This window comes from Sorex araneus, chromosome 3 (assembly GCF_027595985.1).
Source record: "Sorex araneus isolate mSorAra2 chromosome 3, mSorAra2.pri, whole genome shotgun sequence".
Lineage (NCBI taxonomy): Eukaryota > Metazoa > Chordata > Mammalia > Eulipotyphla > Soricidae > Sorex > Sorex araneus.
This window is the reverse complement of record NC_073304.1, coordinates 197,708,990-197,728,363: the sequence shown is the minus strand read 5'-3', so window position 1 is coordinate 197,728,363 and position 19,374 is coordinate 197,708,990. Positions and strand designations below refer to the sequence as shown.

Below are 19,374 nucleotides of genomic sequence, written 5' to 3'. Positions count from 1 at the left end.
CACCCCTTCACCAGGACTGTCCACAAATCCCTTTACTTTCCAGAACCTCCTTTCCTGGGTGCCAGGGATTGAACCCAGGGTCTCATATACATATACAAGGATACAAGTATATGTCTCATATACATATACATATTGTATATACATATACAAGGCTCTACCTACCACTGAGTTACATCCCCAGCCTGTTTGAGAGTTGATGAGACCATCTCTGGGTCCCTTTTCTTTTGTGGAAAGGGCTTGGAAGGGTTGGGCCACATCCAGCTGTATTCAGGGCTTACTCCTGGCTCTGTGCTCAGGCATCACTCCTGGTGGAGCTCAGGGGACCATATGGGGAGCCAGGGATCAAATCCAGTCAGCTCTGTACAAGACAAACATCTTATCTGCTCTGTTATCTGCTTGGCCCCAAGAATTTTAACTTTTGTGAGTCACACCCAGCTGTGCTCAGGGGTTACTCATGGTTCTGTGCTTAAGGGGGCATTTGGAACTAAACCTGGATTGGCTGTGTGCAAGGCAAATGTCCAGCCCACTGTACTATCTTTCTGGCCCCAAATTTTTTAAAATATTATTTATATTTTTCCAATTTTCCCCTTACGCTTTATATAAATATTGTGATTTACAAGGTTATTCATGATGATTTGTTACAGGCATTCAATATCCCAACACCAGTCCAGCCACCATCACACCTTCCTGCCACCATTATCTCCAATTTCCCCACACACCCCTTAAGACTTCCCCCAATAATTTATTTAGTAGTGCTTGTTACCAGTAATCTGTTAAAATAATGATCAAAAAATGTTTCCTTAGAAGAAAGTTAGTGAAGATTGCTGTATCTCACCTTGAAGCCATTAAGTCCTTGTGTAAGAGATGACTAAAATGTTGTTACAGGTTAAGCCTTCTGTGTTTATGTTTTGTTAATTGAGGTTGGTTGCCTTCTACATTACATCCCATCCAGTCTGGCGGGCTATTCCTGGTTAATCAGTGTTGTAGAGTTTGAGATGTCTCGTGGCCATCTGGCCCCAAATTTTAACTTTTTAAACTCATTCTTGGTAATGCTAAGAATAAAGCGGGCCTCACAAGTATAAGTGGCTCTACCACTGAGCCACATCCCTGGGGATACTCCTGGTTCAGCGCTTCCTCATGGTGCCAGGGAAATATGTAGCGGGGGCTCCAATCTGGTCCTCTGACATGAGCTATGTCTCTGGTCCAACCCCTAGGATTTTTTTTTTTCTTTTTGGATCATACCTGTGGGGGTTACTCCTGCCTCTGCACTCAGGAACTACTCTTAGCGGTGCTCAGGGGACCATAGGTGGTGCTCAGGGGACCATATGGGATGCTGGGAATCGAACCCAGGTTGGCCACATGCAAGGCAAAAGCCCTACCTACTGTGCTATTGCTCCAACCCCATCCCTAGAATTTTAACACTTTTTTTTTTTTTTTTGCTTTTTGGGTCACACCCGGCGATGCACAGGGGTTACTCCTGGCTCTGCACTCAGGAATTACTCCTGGCGTGCTCAGGGGACCATATAGGATACTGGGATTCCAACCTGGGTTGGCCGCGTCCAAGGCAAACGCCCTACCTGCTATGCTATCCTTCCAGCCCCGATTTTAACACTTTTTAAAAGACAATGACTGAGAAAGGGGTAGAATCAGGTGACTGACAAATTCTTGGGAAAGCGGAGAAGAGAGGAATGGGCTACGGAAGGGCCTGTCCGAAGTCAGTTTGCAGACAGGAGTCCACACCACCTCCTGCAGACAAACATCCAGGCTGAGTGACCGCAGAGGGGAGGTGATGAGCTGCATGCTGGGGCAGGAGCACTTACCATCACGATGTTGGCCAGATGGGCAGAGACGAGAGCATACACCCCTCCAGAGGAGCCAACGACAGGTGCAGTCATGTCAGCCACAGACACTGCCAAGGACCCTGGGACGGAGACAGAGACAACTCAGGAATGCTGGAGTCCACTCCCTGAGGCAGCCCCTGGCCCCGGGGTACAGCAGCCACAGGAGTTGACCCTGGAGCAAAGGGCTTCCTTCTCTTCATGCTGCATCTCCCGAGAGCCTCTGAGAGAATGTCTTTCGTGCTTTGATATTTTTATGGAGAGGGGGTTACACCTGGTGATGTTCAGAAGTTACTCCTCGAGTGGTGCTCAGGGGACCATATGGGATACTGGGAGTCGAACCTGAGTTGGCCCTGGGCAAGGCAAATGCCCTACCTGCTGTACTATCTCTCTGATCCCTTGCCTCCAAGAGAATAAACTCAAGGTGGTTTAGAACCCTTTGCTCTGAACTTGCTCACACAGGAAACAGGGTCCATGAAGCACAGTGAGGGCCGAACTCTCAGTGCACACGGCCCCCTCCCTGCACACAGTGCCCTGGGGTTCTGGAACAAGCGCAGAAAAAGCTGCCACAAATAGCTACCATGAGTTTCTATGGCATGAGTGTCCCAGCATTCCATGCTCTCTGCTGGTTTCCAATAGCCCCCTGGAGGTAGCAGGTGGGAGCCTCAGTACAGGCTCTCATGGTAGGAAGGAGGAGGAACTGGGGTTTGAATCCAAGTCAGTCTGACCCAGGTCCTTGCTCTCAGTCACTTTCACAGCTGATGCAGAGGTGAGCCCCTGCACACACGCACGCACACATGCACACACAGACACACATGCACACAGCATGCACGTACACATGTGTACACACACATGTACACACACACACACACACACACACACATGCACTCTCAGCTTTGCCCTCAGTTCCACCTTCACCCTCCAACCTGACTCCTGCAGTCAACTCAAAACTAGAACTTCTGGGCAAGGGGTGGGGATGAGGGTCTTCTCTGGAGGAAACCTGTCCTTGAAGGGTCCCTAGGAGGAGAGAGTGATGAAGTCATCCCCTCTGGGGAAACGAAGGCCAGAGACTCTTGGTGTGGGGGTGGCAAACTTTTATCTTGGGAGGGAAGTTGAGTGGAGAGGAGATGGGAAATGCATCGCTCTGGTCTCATTTAGGGGTGATCAATGCTTTGGCTTCCAGGGAAGGACAAGGGAGGCTAAAAATAGCGGGGCGGGAGAGCCCAGGGCTCAGAGGAAGAGGTGGCTGGCCTGGGAGGGGCCCAGAAATCTCGGCTGGCAAATGCCCGCAGGCTCAGGAGCCAATTAGCCACTGCCTGGGAGGAGAAAGGCAGCCAGGCAGCAGGCCAAATCCAGCAGGTTCTAGAGGGTGGAGGGTCTAGGCCCGAGGAGGCTGGGTCAGCCCAGGATGCAAGAGCCGCCACCTCCCTCCACCCCCTTCGTACCCCTCTTCCTTACAAGCCACGGGATTCCCAGGATTCTGCCGGGAAAAGGGGATCCTCATGGCAGATTTTTGGTCTCATGGGGGATGGGATCTCTCAAGAAAAAGAAAAAAAGCAAAACAAAGTGAGAACTCCCAGATCCTCCCCTCCCAGGGCAACTATAAATCATTTCCCTCCCCTTTCAGGCTTCCCCTCCAGCTTTAATTAGGTATTGATCTATTGTCAGATAACTTTCTTAAAAAAAAAAAACACCTTACCCACAGGGTCAGCCATATATAACAGAAGGGGGCTGGGGGGAGAAAGAAAGAAATAACCACAAAAATCCCTGGGTGGCAAACAGACCCGCCCCGCCGGGAGATCTGCATGACAAAGGGTTCCCACGCTCTCCGGGCGGGCGGGCTGGGGCTGCATTGCAGGGCTGCTCATTAATTACCACAGGGCCAGAGGAAGCGCCTCGGCCCCGCCAACCCACAGGCCCCTGCTCCTTCATCCGCTCCTTCTACCTCGCTGCCACCTCCCTGCCGGAGAGCAAAGGCAGCAGGGAAGCCCCCAGAAGCCCTGACCTTTCTCTCACCCCACCCATGCTTGAGAGAGGCGGACCCCAGGTCCACAGGGCAGCTAGGGGCCAGGCAGAAGGTTAAGAGTGGGCTGTGTGTGGGGGAAGCATGTCTGCCTACTTGTCGTGCAGCCTTGGGTACCGCCCCTGAATTCCTTTAGGGCTTTAGTTTTCACAGCTATGAAGGAAGCCAAATGATCCAAGGCTGCTGAGAACTTCTGAATTTTAGTTTGGGGGTCATAGTCAGCTCTGTACTCAGTGCTCAGGGCTCACTCCCAGCAATGCAATACAAGGCAGCTGCCTTAATTCCTGTACCATCTCTTCGCCCCTGTCCAGATTTTGGGTCCTGGAACCCTCTTTTCTTTCTTTTTAAAGTGTTGGTTGGGGCCACACTGGGACTCAGGGCTTACTCCTGGCTCTGAACTCAGGGATTACTCCAAGCGGGGCTTGGGGGGACCATATGGAGTACCAGGGATTGAATCTGGGTCAGCCGTGTGCAAAACAAGCAGCGTAAACCCTTGTACTATCTCTGGCCCCCTAAACCCACTTTTCAAAAGAAACCTTGCCCAGATCCCCTCCTCCAGGCAGTAGAACCCGGAGATCCTTAAGATGGGGAACAAAGTGTGGCCCTTTCTTCAATGGACAGGTCAGAAATGCAAGGATACTGGCCTCAGATCCAGGGTCTGGGTCTCAGAGGCTGTTCCGGAATCCCAAGGGGGCAGAGGGTTCTCCCTCTGTTTATAGCACGAAGGCTTTTTCAAGGGATGATGATTAGCCTTGGACTAGAGGGACTGGTAGAGATCAATTATGAACATGGACATGGATGCCCATCTCATGAATGATAAAGGCCGTTGCTGCCAGGATTAATTCATCAAAGAAGGCAGGATTCCTCATCTGCTGCTACGAACACAGTGGATGATGTGGGACAAGGTCAGGCTGAATTCCACGGAGGCAGGGACAGGAGACGGGAAAAGACAAGCACACAGGAGGCATGTGCCCGTCCTCTGCACAGTGGCAGAACCCAAAGACCTGCTGGGCCATGGACTTTCCAAAAAAAAACCCTGGGTGAACGCCAGCACTCTGGAGGCTGGTGACCCCGCCGTAATGCACAGCTGCAATCATTTCAGCTTGGGAAATTTAAAGCTGGTGTTCCTCAACATGTCCCCTCGCCACCCCAAAAAAATTCCGATGAAAATTGGCAGAGTATTTACCCTTATGCAACATAAACGTTCATATGTGTGTTCACTCATTTATTCTACGAAGACTGGCTGTTTAACACATGCCAAACCCTGCGCTAGGCTTCGGGATACACGTCGCCTATGAAACTCAGGAAGAGACTGCTTTTACTCTTCATTTTTATCATTACCATGATTATTTTTTTGTTTTGTTTTGGGGCCACATCCGGTGATGCTCAGGTGTTACTCCTGATTGCACTCAAGAATCACTCCTGGAAGTGCTTGGGGAACCATATGGGGTGCTGGGATTGAATCCAGGTCTGCCACATGCAAAGCAAATGTCCTCCTGCTGTGCTATCTCAAAGGCCCGAGACTATTTTTTCAAGTATTTAAGTTGCGGAGCCAGAGCCACAGCACAGTGAGTAGGGCATCTATCTTGCACGCAGTTGACCCAGGTTCCACCCCCCCAGCATCCCATATGTTCCTATGAGCACTTCCAGGAGTAAATTCTGAGAGCAGAGCCCGGAGTAACCCCTGAGCATCACCCAGTGTGACCCCCATGACCTGCCCCAAAGAAGTATTTAAGCTGTTAGTATATATTATTAACCAGGAGAAGGCCAAAGATATAGCACAGTTGTATGTTTGATCTCCCTATTAGCCAGGAGAGAGTCAAACACTGGCCTCACACATTGGTTAAGATACTGGTAAAGGAAAGTTTTCTGCCTCTATTCTAATATTTTTCTTTCTTTCCTTTTTTTTTAGCTTTGGGACAACCTGGTAGAGCTCAGGGGCTGCTCCCAGCTCTGTGCACGGGGAACCATGTGGTGCTGGGGATGGAACCTGGGCCCACCCCACGCAAAGCCTCTGCTCCAGCTCCTTAAGGCATTTTCCATCCCGTCCATCTTAGGCGAGGCAGCTGAGCACATCAGATCGCGTCGCCTCTCTGAGCTGCCTGTACAACAGATGCCAGGACTTGTCTCAGAAGACTATTATGACAAACACAGGAGGTAACACACGTGACCCTTTGATGGCATGCCTGGGGAGTTTTGGACGTGCTCAGCAGAGATTAGTTATTACTGTTACAAAACATGATGCCTGGGATTTGGAATAGTTCCACTGGGCAGGAATTAGAGCAGGGCCAGAGTTCTATCAGAGTTCCTTGGTTTCTGAGCATAAATGATCAGTACAAAGAAACAGGCTGACTTTTGGTTCTACCAACACTATGGCAGTGATTTATTCCAGTGTTTCTCTTTTTTTTTTATGGTGGGGGATGGGTAGTACGGCACCCCCAGCTGTGCTCAGGGCATTTTCGTAGCTCTGGGCTCAAGGATCTCTCCTGGCAGTGCTCAGGGGACCATATGGGGTACCAGGGAGATGGAAAATGAGTTGACTGCCTGCATGGCAAGGTGCTATGTCTCTTCTATTTATGATTGTCCCATGTGACCCCCTTAGAATGCCCTGGGGACATACATACAAGGGGCCATATGGTCCCTGATTGAGGAATGCCAATTTAGAGCACAGTCTATGGGGTCACACAGCCTGGAATGAGCCCAGCTCCCCTTTATGGGATTACAGTTCCTGCTTCTGTTTTCTTGAGCAAGTCCTGTGGTCTCTGAGCCTTTGTTTCCACATACATAACAGGTGGAGAGTAGGGCTATCTTCCTCACAGAGCTGCGGAGCCCCTGCACAAATATTCCCACTGGACTCAGGGCCTGGGCAGCCCCGGGGGGGTCCATCAGCTCAGTCTTGGTGGCTAGTGACACGATAGCATGCCCTCAGGGGTGATCAATGACTCAGAGTCGAGCACCTTTGTGATACAGCCTTGCTCGGTGGTGAACTCAGTGGGGAACCCCCTGTGCCTGCGCCCCGGGGTGCCCTGAGGAGGGGAGACCCCTGCCATCTCCCCGGCTGCCTGTCAGCTGGCTCAGCGAAGCCCGAGTCATCCCGAATCTTATTTCTGTCTTCTGGGTTGCTGGCACTCCCATCGAATTGACTGCAAACTGCAAGTGTTACGAGTGTCTTTCCTGTTCCTCGCCATTAACCATCTGGGTCTCTGGGTAGCTGGGTAGAGAAAATGTGGCCATGAATCCCCAGATGTCGGAACTTGGGGTTGTGTGGGTGGCTGAGTCAGTGAGCTACACAGGGATGCTCCTTAAGCCTCCGCTGGACTGGGGGGCCAGGAGGGGACGCTGGCGTGGGTGCTGTCCAAGGTGGCCACTGAGGTCAGTGAAGGAGCAAGTGCAGGCAAGCTCCCAGGGCAAAGAGCTTTTGCACCAGGGGTGGGTAGAGGTGGGTGGGAGGGGACCGGAAACCACTTTCGTTATCCAGGTTTACAAGGCCAAGGGACACAGCCCCTGTTCCTGATGATGCTGCCTTGAATGCCACTCAGAAAGGATTAAGATCTTACTTAAACACACACGCAAAGCTCCCTGGGGCACAGCTGTCAAGGTGGAGAGCTGAGGCAGCAAATCTTGTACAAAAAAAAAAAAAAATTTTTTTTTTTAAGCCAGCATTGAAACTGGACCCATCACAAGGGAAAGCCTGAGTACAGAGCTGGGTTTGGGCGCTCTGCCTGCAGTAAGTTGCTCTACTCTCCCCACTCGCCCCTCCTGCCTCCCCTCCTCCTTCACACGGTCCCCCATCCTGAAAGTCACTATGGCCTACTGCCCCCGTGCACACAAGTGCTCTTGATCCCTCAACCACACTCCCCTAGAGCAGGAGGGCAGGCAGGGGGCTCAGTTTTGCCAGGGACAAGACCTCCCTTTGGGTACAAGTACCAGACTGACCTGGGAAGAGACCAGGCCCCACCATACCTTGGGTGTCTTTTGTTTGATTGTTTGATTGTTTGGGGGCCACACTTGGTAGTGCTCAGGGCTTACTCCTGGCTCTGCACTCAGGAATCACTTCTGACAGGCTCAGGGGGACCACAGGGGATGCTGGGGATCAAACCTGGGTCGGCCGTATGCAAGGCAAGCGCCCTACCCACTGTGTATTATTCTGGCTCTGCCTTAGGTGTCTCTAGAGGAATCTCTGTGCCCTTGCCTCCTTGACTGCTCCATCCATCACCTCCCTCGCCCCCTCTTCACCCCCTGCAGACAGACATCACTGGGTCCTTCCTGAATTTTAATGGTCTGGAGAGGTTAAGAGAGTTCCCCACACTCACCAAGCACCAGCACCGTGGCACCAAGACAGAACTGCTGGTCAGTCTCCGGTGCATCCCTTCAAGAGCCTTCCTCTCCCTGGGCAGTCTCCTGGGGAGGCGGAGAGGTCTGGCTGGAGGACAGACTCTGGAGAGACAGGGCCACCCTGCTTACCTGCCACAACGCCGGCCACATAGACGAGCCCGATGCGGGTTGCTCCGTGCACCATTTCCAGGGGCACCCCCACCAGGAGCTGCAGCACCACATTGAGTCCAAGATGTTCTACCCTGTAAGACAAGCCCACATTATTCATAAATAAATTCATTCATTCATTCATCTGCTCACTCATCAAGCACAGTCGGCCAAGGTGCTGGGATTCTCACGAGCAAGACCCTGATACTGACTTTGAGGGGCTTGCGGCAGGTTGGGAACGAACCACAATGCACACACATCATCTAGGAAAGAGCGCAGGCACCCCAGTTCCTCTGCCTGCTGGAACAGACACATGTGCAGGGCCTGGGCAGTGCCAGCACCTGTCAATTGTCATGTGAGAAGCTGAGGCTCATCGAGAGGCAATGACTGGCATAAAGACACACAGATGACCAGCAGCCCACCCGGGCCCCAGCCCAGGAATCCAAGGTGGAGGTTTGTTGCCTTCCCAAGTGTTGTAGTGTAAGTCTCTCCCTCCCTCCCCCGCCTCTCTCTGTTTTTTGGGCCACATCTGGCAATGCTCAAATATTATTCCTGGCTCTTCACTCAGAAATCACTCCTGGCGCTGCTTGGGGGACCATGTGGGATGCCAGGGATCAAACCTGGGTTGGCAGCGTGCAAGGCAAATGATCTCCTCACTGTAGTATCATTCTGGCTCCTCTAACTTTCTCTTGTATGTCAAAGAGCTCTGGGTGGTTGTGAACGGGCCCATGAGCTGGGGAGGAGACAGCACTGTGAACAGACTGCTCCAGGCCCAGAGAGGACTCAGAGCTCTGTGAATAGTCACTCTTTAAGTCTTTTCTAGAGTTCCTCAAGAAGACTCTGCTGGGCCAGAGGGACAGCTGCAGGGGCTGCACACATGCACTGCATGCAGGGGCTGGGGTTCTCTCCCTGGCATCTCCTACTTCTCAAGTACTGAGCGGGGAGTAATAACCCCAGAGCACTGCTGGGTGTAGCCCCCAAAAGAAGACTCTCGCCATATGTGGAGATCGTCTAGGTGGGAAGGTTCTTCCTTTGTTCAATTTAGGTATGATGGGGCTGGAGCAATAAGAACAGTGACTGGGGTGTTTGCCTTGCGCATGGCTGACCTGGGTTTGATCCCCAGCATCCCACATGCTCCCCCTGAAGCACCACCAGGAGTGACTCCTGAGGACAAAGCTAGGAATAGTCCCTGAGCGCGGCTGGGTATGGGCCAAAACAAAACAAAACAAAATTGAGGCATGGTGACTTACAAAGAGTTTCAGGCACTCATGGAGAAAGGCACTTTCAATAAATGTCTTTATTTTTTTTTTTTTTTTTTTTGCTTTTTGGGTCACACCTGGCTATGCACAGGGGTTACTCTTGGCTCTACACTCAGGAATTACTCCTGGCGGTGCTCAGGGGACCATATGGGATGCTGGGAATCGAACTCGGGTCGGCCGCGTGCAAGGCAAACGCCCTACCCACTGTGCTATTGCTCCAGCCCCTCAATAAATGTCTTAGTTTCACAGATGGGGGAGTTTACACTCACACTTTGTAGACATTGAATCTGGTGGTCGAACACACTTCCCTCCTTGGCACTGGGAAACTCAAAACAAAATTGTGATCTACCTCTATCAAGATTATAGAATCAGGGCTGGAGAGGGAGGACAGGAATCAAGGGGTTCAGATCTCTAGCCCCACACGATCCCTCGAGCACTGCCAGGACTGACCTGTAAGCCCAGACCTACGAGTAAACCCTGACCAGCACTGGGTGTGGCCCAGCACCCCCCCCCACACCAAGAGACTATAACATCACTTGTATATATATTTGTTGATCTCATTGGCTTTGGCCTTTTCCTTCTCTTATTTTTCCAATCTCATTAATCTCTCAATAATTGATTCATATTGATTGGCAGGAATATTCTGGAAATATCTGATTAATTAAAATAATTTCTTGCACAAGGACAATTCTTTTGTTTTGCCTTTGGGCCAGGCCTGGCAGTACTCAGGGGCTACTCCCAGCTTAGTGCTACAAAGTTTTCGCAGAAGTGCTTGGGGGACCGTGAAGGAATGGAGAACAAACCCAGGCCTCTTGCACACAAAACATCAGCTGCAGCCCATTGAGCTATCCCACCAACTCCTATAGCAGTAATTCTATTCACTTATTTTTCCACAACTTTCCCACCATCTTTTGAAAAAGAGAAATGCCAGATAATAATTTACTTAATGTATTTTGGCATTCAGATGAGTTTCAAGGCGCCCTCCTAACCCATGTGTCTGGGTAGATAAATATAAGCCCAAAAGGCAGAAAGGCGGCTCACGTGGGAGATTCATATTGATTGGCAGGATGTGAGGCTTCGCATGTGAGGCTCTGGGTCCCATCCCCAGCACCATGTGCTCCCTGAGCACCCCAGGGGGTGGCCCTGTCCCCTCCGAGCACTGCAAGGTCTGGTCCCCACACTAATGACAAAAATATACACGTAAAACAAATAAATAGGGTTGGAGAGGGAAAACTGGGCTTAAAGCACTTGCCTTGCAGCCAAACCCGATTCCATCCCTGGCGTAGCATAGTACCCTGAGACTCACAGGGAGAGTCTCTGAGGTCTGAGGTCCTAGTACCAGTAGGAGTGACCTCAGAGCAACACAACAACAACGACGACAACAAAAGCAACTGAAAACTCTGTTTCATCCAGCTGGCTCTCCGGACCACTTTTTGTTGTTGTTTTCTGGCTGAGCTTAGGGCTCACTCCTGGCTCTCTGCTCAGGCATCCTCACTCCTGGCAGTGCTCAGGGGACCATATATGATGCTGGAGACTGAACCCGTGTTGGCTGCATGCAAGGCAAGCTCCTATGTCTGCAGCCCCGGGATCACTTGTTTTTTTGCCAGGGACTCTGGGCCCGGAAGTCTGATACTCACCCCGCGTGCATGAAGATATAGGTGAGGTAGCGCCAAGCTTGTGCTCGGAGCTGTGGGTGGTAGACCAGGGAGTTCTTCAGGTAGCGTGGGTGGCTCACCTGCAGCACGAACTGACCCAGCGACACCCCATTATAGAGGAAGAAGGCCACCTGGATGTGAGTGGGAAACAGAGAGGACCGGCTGTCAGGTGTGGAACTGCCCCCACCCCCTCAGGCGCTGCCTCCCTCGTGCGAGTGTGGCTTCCTGGGAGATATGCTGGTTTTCCTCCTCAGACTCGGGAGATCTCTGCGGCCAACGTTCAACCTCACTTTCAAACATCTCTCACCCCACTTCTGTTGCGTTCTTGCTCAACAGGCACCAGTCACAGGATTCTCCCTGCCCACGCTTCCTCCAAGCCATGCAGGAAGAGCCTGGCTAAGATTTTTCTCTTTCACCACAGTAACATCTCACATGGGCTCTTGGAGAAGGGGGCAATCCCAGAGAAGCTAATTTTCTGATAAAGGTGGTGAAATAAACATGCTCTGAACATGACCACCTTCATCAGCTTTAAGTGTGTGGCTCAGGTGCAGGACGGCGCTGCCGTGCCTCCTTCCCATCATCCCTCTTCCCATGTTCCCATCCCACAAATATATGTGCCCACCAAACAGTAACTCTCCACTCTCCGTCCTCCCGTTCCTCCTGGTCACCACCACCACTCTGCTTTCAGTCGCTCCGCTGCCGGACTCACTCAGGCTGGGTCACAGTGTTTTTGTATTTACGTAAGTGACAGATTTTGTCACGCTCCACCCAGGCGGTGGTGTCTGTATCAGAATTTCTTTCTTTTCTTTTTTTTTGGCTTTTTGGGTCACACCCAGCATTGCACAGGGGTTACTCCTGGCTCTGCACTCAGGAATTACCCCTGGCAGTGCTCAGGGGACCATATGGGATGCTGGGAATCGAACCCGGGACAGCCGCATGCAAGGCAAACGCCCTACCCGCTGTGCTATCGCTCTAGCCCCCTATATCAGAATTTCTTTTTCCAGGGCTGACTGATAGTTTACCACACCACTATGGCATTATTTTGTTTATCCAATCATGCTTTGATGGACATTTGGGCTTGCTTCCATCTTCGAACTATTGTGACGAACTGTGACAAGTGTCACAGTATCCACTTTGCTACAGATAGGGATGTAGAAATAGCAATTTGAGTCTCTCTTTCTAATATATTTGGATATCTGTATAGAAGCAGAATTCTAGTTGGAACACAGAAAATTGTATGTTCAATTTTTGGTGACTTTATTTATTTTTGTCGGGGGGGGGTACTTGGTGCTGCTCAGGGATAACTCTGGCTCTTAGTTGAGAAATCACTCCCTGTGAACTCAAGGGAGCATATGGGGCACCAGGGATTGAACCTGGGTCAGTGTGTGCAAAGCAAGCCCCTTATCCACTGGACTATCTCTCCAGCCCTGTGCTTCTTTAAGATTCAGGCCTGCTTTCACCTTCCCTCGGGTCCTGCCTGGCCAGGTTGCCAGCAGGTGGTTAATTAACCAGGTATGACCCCCCAAACCAGAAAAAACCTCAAAAGTGACCAAATCAGGACCAAAGAGATGACTCAAAAGGTGACAACACATGCTTTGCATAGGGGATGCCTGTATTTGATCCCCAGCACCACCTGGTCCCCTGAGCCCTGCCGAGCGTGCTCCCTCCCCAAAGTGATGTGCATGCGGAGAGAGCCTGAGCCCGGCAGACAGGGACGTGGGACACGGCTGTAAGGTGCTGGGTTGAGACCTCAAAGATGCGGAACTGGTGATGCTCTGGCCTGGGCTGCTGGACCCTTCGGGCTCTGTGGGGGCCCTTCTGTCCACCTAACATCGCGTGGGTGGCTGGCAGCAAACACAGCTTCCAAGGCAGCTCATTATTATTGGTCTTCAAGTAGAAGTTAATAAATAGATCAACACAGTAATCGCTTGGAGAACGAGTCCCAGAATATCTTAGAAAAATTGCAACTTCAACAGGACTCGGGTGAAGCCATAACAACAAACGCAGGAGCTCTGGTTGACAGACCAGACCTTCTGATTCCCCACCAAAAAAAAAAAAAAAAGGTAAAAAGGAAAAGAAGAAGGATGCTGTGAAGCTTAACAATCCTGCTGTTTGACTAGGCAGGAACTTCACAAGAACATATGCAGGGGCGGTAATTAGGCCCATGGCTCTGGAAGAGAAACGATGGAGATTATGAAACGCCAAGGGAAGCCATTCAGGAACGGGGGCCCACAGGTTCTCGAGCTGAGCAGCTGGGAGAATTCAGAGCCCCGCACGCATGGGCACTGAGTCCAAAAGGGGCGCCTCTGGAGGTGGTTGCATAAGCAGGAGCCAATATAGCCACACTATGCACGGAGGATTCCCTACGGGGACAATGTTCCTATAATATAAACTACGTGAGGCCCCCCCGTTTACCTGCCCAGAACTCTCCCTCCCATAGGCGCTGCTTTTGTTCAGAAAGTACCACCTGTGCCAGCGCCAGCGTCTCGCTCTGAACAGAGCAGATCCGATGGGAGGAACAGGGCCAGCCAGCTCGTCTCACGTTGCAGGTGAGACAGCAGAGACCCAGAGACAAATGACCTGCGCACCTTTCCTCGCATGCCAGGAGGAACTCAGGTTGCATTTAATGAGCTCGCTTGGCTAAATAAATCCCACAAATCTATGAGCATTTTACATTGCCTTCGTTGCTGGATTTTTTTTTTTTTTTCAGGGAAATGGTCATGTGGGGACTTGGCTGCAGTAACTATGACTGAAGGGACCATCTCGGACTCTCTGGTGTGGGGGTGGTGACGACGGTGCTTGGACGACCAGTGATAAGGCCTGACTCGCAACAACAACTGCTTATTTGATGGTCCACTGTTGCCCTTTGGGGGGAGGAGACGCTGCCCTTTCCGCGTGATCTCAGACACCCTCTTGGCGCCCCGCCCCCAAGGCCGAGCAGGCCCCTCCCCACCCCGCCCCACCCTCTCCTTGCCTCCAGCAGCGTGACTGTGATCATAAACCAGGGGGGCGGGCAGCAGGTGTAGCTGTCGTAGTACCACTTCCGGTCAATCTCGCGGGGCAGCGTCTCATAGGCCACGTGGCGGATGAGCCGCTGCGAGAGGTTCAGCCCCTTCTCCTCCAGCAGGGCCTTGCTGCACAGCCGCCGGTTCCCCTGCAGGATGGCCTGGCGGAAGCTGTTGGAGCGCTTGTTACTCATCTGGAAACGGAGTGGGGGAGAGTGTCAGAACGGGGGGGGGAGGGGGTCTCAGGGAAGCCCAATCTGCACACTCCTGGGAGCACGTGGGCCCAACCCCGACTTCCTCTTTTCTTCCGATGGCCCTCAGAAAGCAAGAGTTCTGGAGGCGTTAGGGTTCAGGGGCTGTTCTAGGCACTCCACATTGTCTAATTTAACAAGTCGCCCCATTGGTTTGGAACTGTGAAATCCCAGATCTACTGGCTGAAAGGGAAAAAGCACAGAGTCTGAGGAACCCATCAAGTTCAAACGGAAGAAGGTCCCTCTGTGTGTGTGTGTGTGTGTGTGTGTGTGTGTGTGTGTGTGTGTGTTTCTTTTTGACTTGGGGGCCACATCTGTTGATGCTCCTGTCAGGGGTTTATTCCTGACTCTGCACTCGGGGATCACTCCTGGTGGAGCTTGGGGGACCATCTAGGATGTCGGTAATCGAATCCGGGTTGGCCGCGTGCAAGGCAAGCACGTTACCTGCCGTACTAGCTCTCTGAAACCCACCCCAAGTATTAACTGTCACTTTACCTTTACCTTGCTGCCACCCACCCAGTCACCATCCAGTACCACGTTTAACTAAGCACCCACTGGGTGTCAGACACACAGGTTATGGGAGTGCTGTAGGGGAGAGCGGAAACCACGGTTGTGAGCAAAGGCAGCTGTGGGAGCACCGGGGGCGGGGGGGGGGCGGGTGCTGGCCTGGCCCAGCGGGCCCCAAGGGCTTCATAGAGGAAGAAGCATCTTAGGAAGAATGAAGAGGAGCAGGAAGCCGCATCCTCAGACACACCAGCTTGGCAGCCTTCCTGGTTTGGGTTGAGCCACTCTGGAACCAGAAACCAAAGCTGTGCCTCTGGGAGGTTCTTCGGCAATCAGGAGAGCGGAGACACAGGGTGAGCCCCAGGACTGGCTGCAGTGCCCGGCCGAGACCATGCCTGCAGCTGCCGTCCGCAGAGCCCCAGCCCTCTCACCACAGCTCCACCTGAGTCCCCCCCAGCACCAGAGCAGCTTTGCTGATTTCTGGTCTCCTGGGGCCTCGGTTAGCTCCCCCCACCTTATTGACACCCCCACCCCCTACCCAGACAATTCCATTCTAGACCCTTCTTTGGGAGGGAGCCCACACCACCCTGCTGTGCTCAGGGCTTCCTTCTGGAGCTCTGCCTTCAGGAATCACTCCTGGCGGGGCTCGGGGGACCATACGGGGTGCCAGAGATTGAACCCGGGTCAGCCACCTGCAAGGTAATGCCCTGTCCGCTGCACGATCACTCCAGCCCCCTGGGGAAAAGTATGATCCTCACCATAAGGACAGGACTTGGGCTTGGAGAGGGTAAGGGATTTTCTCAAGGGCCTGGAGTTAGTCACTCACAGCTGGGACTTGGTCCAAATCTGCCTGGCTCTGGAGTCCTGGCTTGCCCATACGGTGCTCCGGCGCCAACTGGAGAAGGAAGCCTCATTTTTCTGGATGGCTGCACCCATTCCAGGCCTCAGGGACGGTAGATTTCAGTCCTGACCAAAGGCAAACTGCACACCCGGCCCCACCAACCCCGACCACTCAGCTCAAAAGCAAGGTGGTCTGCGCTGAGGGAGGCTCGGACAGGGCACTGTGGGGGCCCTGACTGGGGTTCATTCATTCCACTTAGTTGTGGTGGCGAAGGATTCAAAGGATGCAGAGGGGCTTACCTAGGGTAAGGGCTGTGGAGGGAGGGAGTGGGAGAGCACTTGCGAGGTCCTGAGTTTGATCCCTGTCACCACATGTCCTCTGAGCACTGTCGGAAGTCCCCCCCCCCCCAGCCCCTCCGACCCAAAGCTTTCAAATACATAATCTTCTTGGAGCTGGAGCCATAGTACAGTGAAGAGGGCACAGCCGACCTGGGTTCAACCCCCGGCATCCCTTTTGGTCTCCCGAGCACCACCAGGAGAAATTCATGAGTGCAGAGTCAGGAGTAATTTCTGAGCAGGTGTGGCCCCCAGGCCCTAAACAAACAAAACCCCAAATGCTTCCTTTTCCTTAATTCAGCAGCCCTAATACGAGGGTTTCCCTTGGCTTCATTTTACAAAAGGGAAACCAGCGCTTAAAACTGGTTACTTAGTGAGTGGAAAAACAGAGGCAGGAGTGGGATCGGACTCCCTGATGCCAGGCCCTGGGTCCTCTGCCCTGCCCTGCCCAGCCCAAGGGACCCCCAAGTGTGGTGAGCTCCATCTTAGTACTTAGTACTGGTCTTAGTACTGGTCTCCTGCACAGCGGGGCTCACAGGAACCTGGGCAATTCAGCCTGGCTAGCTGTTCCGTTTCAGACCCTGAACAGACCAGACGGGACGGTAACAGGTCACCAGAGACTCCGCAGCAGGCACCCCCCAGCCCTGGCTGGAGAGAGGCACCACGTGGCCCGGGTGGCACCCAGCTCTGCCCACAGACTTGGGCAGGGCCCTATGCTGCAGTTGTCGTGCTGGGCTGAGTGGACAGGCCTGGGTGGGCTCACACCCCAGGCCTGGTCTCTGGTGGCCCTGCTGAGTGCCAGGTGACAGGGCTCACTTCTCCCACCCATCCTGGGAATCCTGATTGTCCCCTCAACCCCCTGCGCAGCTCAATGCGGTCCCCTGGCCTCCAGAAGGTCAGCTCTGTGGGGAGCGCGGATTCCTTCAGCCTTCACTGTCCTCCTGCTGCTCTCCGCAAGCCCCAGGCAAAGGCCTTCAGCCAAGAGCCAATTAAGACAAGCCCAAAGCCGGGACATCAGGGACGCAGCTACAGCTCAGCAGTAGAGAGGAAGCCTTGTATGTGTGAGTCACCGGGTTCAATTCCCAGCACCACACACACACATACACACACACACATAACAAAATTATTGTTATTACTTTTTTGCCACATCTTGCAGGAGTCAGGGTTTTATTCTGGCTCTGTTCATTCCTGGTGGTGCTCAGGGGAGCATATAGGGTGCTGGGAATAAAACCTGGGCCAAGAGCCTTACCTGCTGTACTATTGCTCTGGTTCCATTTAAAAAAAAATTAAAAGGCTAGGACAACTACATCACATCCCAAAGGGGTTTCTAGGCACAATAATAGGACAGAATGGCATGGGCCCCCCTACTACGAGGAGGCCTTTGAATCCTAAGAGTCTGGGAACTTCCCCACTGCAGCTTCACTCTGGCCCCTCCCTGGTGACAGAGGAGGAGAGGCGGCTGTCTCCATTTCCTCAAAAGGGAAAGTGAGTCGGGACTTGCAGTCTCCAATTCGTCCCACTAGTTCATGCAGTTTCTACCGAAAGAAAAATCTAGGGAAAACGCTGCTGCCTGCTTCCCTTGACTGGACACCAATCAAATCCCACCACAGCAGCCCCTAACAGCACAGCAGTGACCCCCAGTGGGAAGGAAGTCCTTACTTCAAGACCCCTGACCAGGGACCAAAGTGATCACTCAGGGCAGAGTCAGAGCACAGACTTTGCACGCAGAGGCCAAGGTTCCGTTCCCGGTACCAGCTGGTTCCCCTAAGTGCCACTAAGCACTGAACTGGGAGTAGACCCTGAGCACGGCAGAGGAACTTCGGATTAAAACAAGACTCCAGACCCCCAGGGCAAGATCCCTGGTACCTGGTCTCTAGCTTCCCCATACTCCCAGCTCACCTGTTGGCAGGTATGATGAACTCTTACCTTCCCCACGTGCTCCAGGATCCCAGGGAGGTCTAACACTCCCAGCCACCCCTCCTTGGCTCCTTCTCTTGCTAACAATAATCCTCTACTCACAGTTCTTTTTCCCACCTCTCGTTTTTTGGTTGAATTGACATACTCCCAGCTCCAGGGCTGGCTACCGACTAGTTTGAGTTCATCAACATATCCCACTAACCCAATTTAGACCAACAGGAGAGAGGAAACTCCAGGCCTTGTGCAGGAGCCACCAAAAGACGAGTTAGTCTCTTTGCCCTGCAAGGTGAGGCCTGAGAGTGTGAGGGCTGGAGCAGCTGCAGCCTCTCTGTTGCCACAATGGGAGGATGTGGAATTGTCAGGGCTTTCCTGAGTGTGGGCTGATACGAAAGACAGCAGAACCCAGAGAACAAGAAAAATTGGCTCCTTGGTGGTATCTTTTCAGTTGCTGAAGCCTAAACCTTTTCGGTGCTGAGGCCAATGACTCTTTATTGTCCAATAGAGTCCTCTTAGGCCAAGGGGTTTCACCCTTTTTACACGAGTGGACAGGCACCTATCCCAATCCCTGTTCTCAGACTGGCAGCTAACAACCACAGCGGTGAGCCAGCTGTTTCCAGCCTCTTTATGCCGGCAAGCTGAAAAATCACTGCTCTAAGAAACCCCCAAACAGTCCCTCCCCATAAGGAAGGGTCCCCCTGAAGCGCTCACCAGATTGGCAAAATCCTGGTAGCTAATCTGTCCATCTGCATGGCTGTCAGCAAGGGCCAGGAGCACCTCCCTTTTGTGCGGGTCCAGCTTGGAGCTGTGGTTCTCCAGGAGGCTCCGGAACTTGCCTGTGCTGATGTAGCCTGTGTTCCCAGGGTCCAACTGAGGAGAAACACAGACAGCAGCGGGGTGAGGGGGTGAGCGGGGCACGGCCCTCCCCCTCAGCTTTGCACGAGAGAACCCCATGTCCACCCACGGCCACTCACTGGCTCATCCCTCCAGTGCGTCAGCCCCGAGAGCCAGGCCACGTTGGGGATATTTCCAAGGACCACTTAGCATCCAGGAGGGCCCTCGAGACCGTGGAGGTGGTCCCAGGAGTAAGGAAAATGAGGCAATCCCACCTCTCCCTTCTTCCTGAGCCGGGATGAGAGGAAAGCAGCATGGGAGAGGAACGCAGAGGGTGCAGGGGAACAGGAAGGCTGTGTGCAAGTCAGCAGCTGGAGTGGGGAGCCCCCGGGCCTGTGTTTGTGTGCTGGGCAGGAATACATGTGCATGCACG

At 52.8% G+C, this 19,374-nt stretch overlaps 1 protein-coding gene across 1 annotated transcript in view; it reads right to left on the bottom strand.

Annotated features, from left to right (window-relative positions):
- RHBDL3 (rhomboid like 3) overlaps positions 1 to 19,374 on the bottom strand; it is a 57,245-nt gene that overhangs the window by 17,657 nt on the left and 20,214 nt on the right. The window contains exons 3-7 of the mRNA XM_004608563.3: positions 18,819 to 18,977; positions 14,232 to 14,456; positions 11,240 to 11,388; positions 8,326 to 8,438; positions 1,821 to 1,921 (exon numbers count right to left, since the gene is read on the bottom strand). Coding sequence (XP_004608620.2) covers positions 1,821 to 1,921; positions 8,326 to 8,438; positions 11,240 to 11,388; positions 14,232 to 14,456; positions 18,819 to 18,977 — 747 coding nt within the window. The remainder of the gene's footprint in view (positions 1 to 1,820; positions 1,922 to 8,325; positions 8,439 to 11,239; positions 11,389 to 14,231; positions 14,457 to 18,818; positions 18,978 to 19,374) is intronic.